General features: G+C 36.3%; 1 protein-coding gene across 1 annotated transcript in view; it reads left to right on the top strand.

Moving 5' to 3' along the window:
- Positions 1-3,536, top strand: part of LOC107717004 (clavesin-2-like) — an 18,407-nt gene extending 14,871 nt beyond the window's left edge. Inside the window, exons 3-4 of the mRNA XM_016523653.1 lie at positions 111-280; positions 3,443-3,536. Coding sequence (XP_016379139.1) covers positions 111-280; positions 3,443-3,536 — 264 coding nt within the window. The remainder of the gene's footprint in view (positions 1-110; positions 281-3,442) is intronic.
- The last annotated feature ends 231 nt before the right edge of the window (positions 3,537-3,767 follow it).

Here is a 3,767-nt window from a genome sequence, read left to right as displayed (position 1 = left end):
GAAGGATAATGTGACACTGAAGACTGGAGTAATGATGCTGAAAATTCTGATTTGCCATCACAGGAATAAATTTCATTTTTTTAATTGTATTTTTGATCAAATAAATGTAGCCTATTCTGCCGTCTGAGCTGGGTGGCATGCTGCCTCCTTACGACATGGGCACCTGGGCCAGAACGTTGCTGGACCACGCGTATGACGAAGAGACGGACTACTGCCCTGAATCCTATACCTTGTCTGTCAAAGACCTGGAGAAAGATCTGTCCCCCAAAACTATGAAAAGGTCTGTTACTTGATGATCTAGCTTTCCAGTACAGTTGTTTGATGTATTTTTGTCTGTTGACATCCTTATTTAAGTTTTATGCAGGCATAGTGGAATGTTTTAGTATTATTTGTTACCTTTGTATTATTTATATATGTTATTATAGCATTTATTAATATTTTAAATTAGCTTTAATTTTTTATTTTCAGTTTTCATTTTAATTTTAGTTTAAGTTTTAGTATTTTTTCTGTGCTTTTGTCATTTGTATTAGCTTACTTTTTTTGTTTTAGTAAATGTAGTGTTTCAAATGATTTTTCAACTTATTTAGCTTTATTTCGGTCAGTTGCCAAGGCAAAATTTTATTTTTTTTAAAAGTTTTTGAGTTAAAATTTGTCATATAATATTATTTTATTTGATATTTTTATTATATCTTTTTATTATATATTTTCTTTTATTTTCACCTTTATTTCAGTTACTCCAAACAATTTTTAATCATTTTGATTTTAGTTTCAGTTAACCATAACATTGGTGCTCATTGAAACAAGCATGTGAGGTCACCGAACTGCCCATATAATATATGTTATTTATTTCTAATGTGCTTGTTGAATGACATAATTTGGTGGCTTGCCATGGAAACAGCATTTGCTTATTCACAGTCTTCATTCAAGTAGAATTATCAAGAGAGTCGCTCTGGATAACAAAAATAAGCTGCTTTGCCACAGGCATAAAGAAGCTACAGTGTTTGTTAAAGGAGTCACATTTGAGCTGCACACTGTATGTTTCTTCATGGTTACGGTGCTTAGCAACAGACTCCCTAGTTTTATGATAAAATGCAGCTCTTCTTAATAAAATAAGCATTTTGGGATGATCTTACAGTATGTGTTTGACTGAGCGACTTGAGCTCATTTCACTAATCAAGACATGGTGAGGTGTCTCGACTTACTGGGTCATGAAATCAGCATGAAGGAGTGAAGCCATTGCCATGAGCTGCTTTAAATGATGCACTGCCTATAAATGGACACCTATAGAGCGTAAAAGAAGACGTTACAGAGGTTTTCCTGTGGCAAACATCTTTTTCCCCTTGCCTTCTGCAGTTGGGGCTGTACTTGTACAGAGACGTTGGCTACCAAATATAGCCTAGTTTGCAGTGGCTTATTTTTCCCTCACATTTGAAGGAACTGTTTGGATTCTATCAAAGTGTCTGGGGAGTGCAGTAGTTGGAAGAAAGTAGGTCTTAGAAGTTCTTCTATTGCTAAGATCAAAGTACTGTTCTTTAAACAGCTTTGGCTATTAAACTAAACCTCCCAGTCCGCACATAACACATCTATGTACATAAAAAAATAAGCTTTGGTGGAATCCTGCACCCTGTATGGTGAATTATTCTCTAGTGTTGTATTATTAACATAATTCATCATGTTTTAGATGTGACAATAGATTGCTGGTGATGATCTATATTTACTGATATTCAATTCCATCTATTCAGTCTCATGGATACACTCACAAACAGGTCATATATTGGGGCTTTGGTTTACAATAGTGAGATAAAAGTTTTTCTTTGAAATTAGCATTTCTTTCTGGCTACTATATATAGGTTTCTATGTAAGTACTGGTACTTCTGAATGGGTTGAGGCTGGGATTTAGTGCATTTGAAGTGAAAGTACTTGATGAACATATACTATGTGTGGAGAGCATTCACTCAGTATCATTATCTCATTTTTGACCAAGATGGCTTTTAGAGGCTTTTGCATTGGAATGGATATACTGTATATATATGATCAGTAATGACTAGATGACTGTATATTACCTCTCACATATCATAGCCCACTTTTCACAATCCATTCAAATCCCGATGGAATCACCTTGTCCTACATTATTTCCTTCTGAATATTCAGCACATCAAATACATCACATTACTGAAGTTAAATGCAGTGTAAACTGGATTTCTTTTGTCAAATCTAGCAGCTGCCTGATAAGAAACCGAGGCGTTCCCCATAGCGACCCCTAGAGGACGCAGTGTCTCGTTCCCCTCAGGGAACCATGGTTACATACGTAACCTGAGACGTTTTTGTTGAATTTTCATGATTACAATCATGGTTCATAAATGCGTCAGTCAGAGGAAAGTGCCCCAGATCTGCACATGATGAACGACAGCACACTGTCCTCAAAGCTTCTTATGCCTCTACGAGAGGGCTAAATCAAAAGTAGGCCAACACAGTGCACTAAGATAACATGTTCCGTTACACATCCTTCACTTTAAATGATTGTGACATGCACAATGCATCATTAATTTGTGTGTATAGTGTGCAGTGTGCAGTGCTCTGTTTATGTACCTAAATGTTTCATTGGGGTCCAAATATCTGAGAGTAAATGTCACTATTTTGGATTTTTTATTTATTTATATTTCATGTCAGATCACATGATCATACTTTGGTATGTCCACTTTGAAAACTTTTAGATGAGCCTGTAGGCCAACTTCCCTCATGGTCAGTCCATGCAGAAGAACATGGTCAACTATAGTGCTTTGTATTTCATCAGGAACAAATGAAAATTGACCTCATCCCCTTCGTTTTTATTTCCCTCTCCAATTCCTCTTTGTCTCCCACTACCAGGATTCATTTTCCAAAACACATCAGCTGTGCTCTTGTTCACATCATCCTGAGATTCTGACCTGGTGTCATCAGTTTTGCTACTTAATGTTCACACATGGATAAATATGTGCTGTTTGAGTTCATTTTTTGATGCTTGAGTTAATTATATTGTGTGTTTGTGTTTTCTGAATGAGAACATGGTTAAACCTGGGCAAAATGATGGCATTTTTGTGTAGAGTTTTGCAGAAAACACTGAGCAAATTGGAACATGTGTGCAAACAGGTGAAATGCGCTAAAAGTTTTGAGAAATGTGTCTTTGTTTCGAGAACTGTATGAATGGTTTGGAAAATTGGGCCGAATGAATCAGTTATAGTGTGTTAGCAATCGAGAAAAACTGTATAATAATAATAATAACTGTATAAATAATAATAATTTTTTATCTTTCTCTGTCATGTCATAACTTTTCTTGTTCATTTTCAGGTTTAAATTAGGATTAAATTTTGTATCCTAGCTTTTCAATGCACTCTCAGGATTTTTCATTTCTCAGTTGTACATCTTGAAATGCGGTTCATTCATATTTTATTTATACCTGCAGGTCCCAGTCTGTGGTGGAACCAGGTGTCCTGAAACGACCAGAGAAAGTGAAAAGCGAAGAAGAAAACATGCAGCCGCTGCTTTCTCTGGACTAAAGGCAACGAGGAAACGTCAATCCCCCTACGCTGGGGAGGAGCGCACCTTGTTCCTATAACACGAGAAAAAAAAAATACAAAGAAAGGAAATGTTAAAAAGCGAAAGAACACACGAACAGCCTCCAGGAACACTGCAGAGAGCTGCCGGTTTAAATGATATTTTTGAAGCAAAGAGCCAACGGCGGACGTCCGTATGTAATTGTCAAGTGCCAATTCAAATCTGTAAATACA

The sequence above is a fragment of the Sinocyclocheilus rhinocerous genome, unplaced genomic scaffold (genome assembly GCF_001515625.1).
Source record: "Sinocyclocheilus rhinocerous isolate Xijiao unplaced genomic scaffold, SAMN03320098_v1.1 scaffold1874, whole genome shotgun sequence".
Classification (NCBI taxonomy): Eukaryota; Metazoa; Chordata; class Actinopteri; order Cypriniformes; family Cyprinidae; genus Sinocyclocheilus; species Sinocyclocheilus rhinocerous.
Note: the sequence above shows the minus strand (reverse complement) of the source record. Positions and strands in the feature narration are given on the sequence as shown.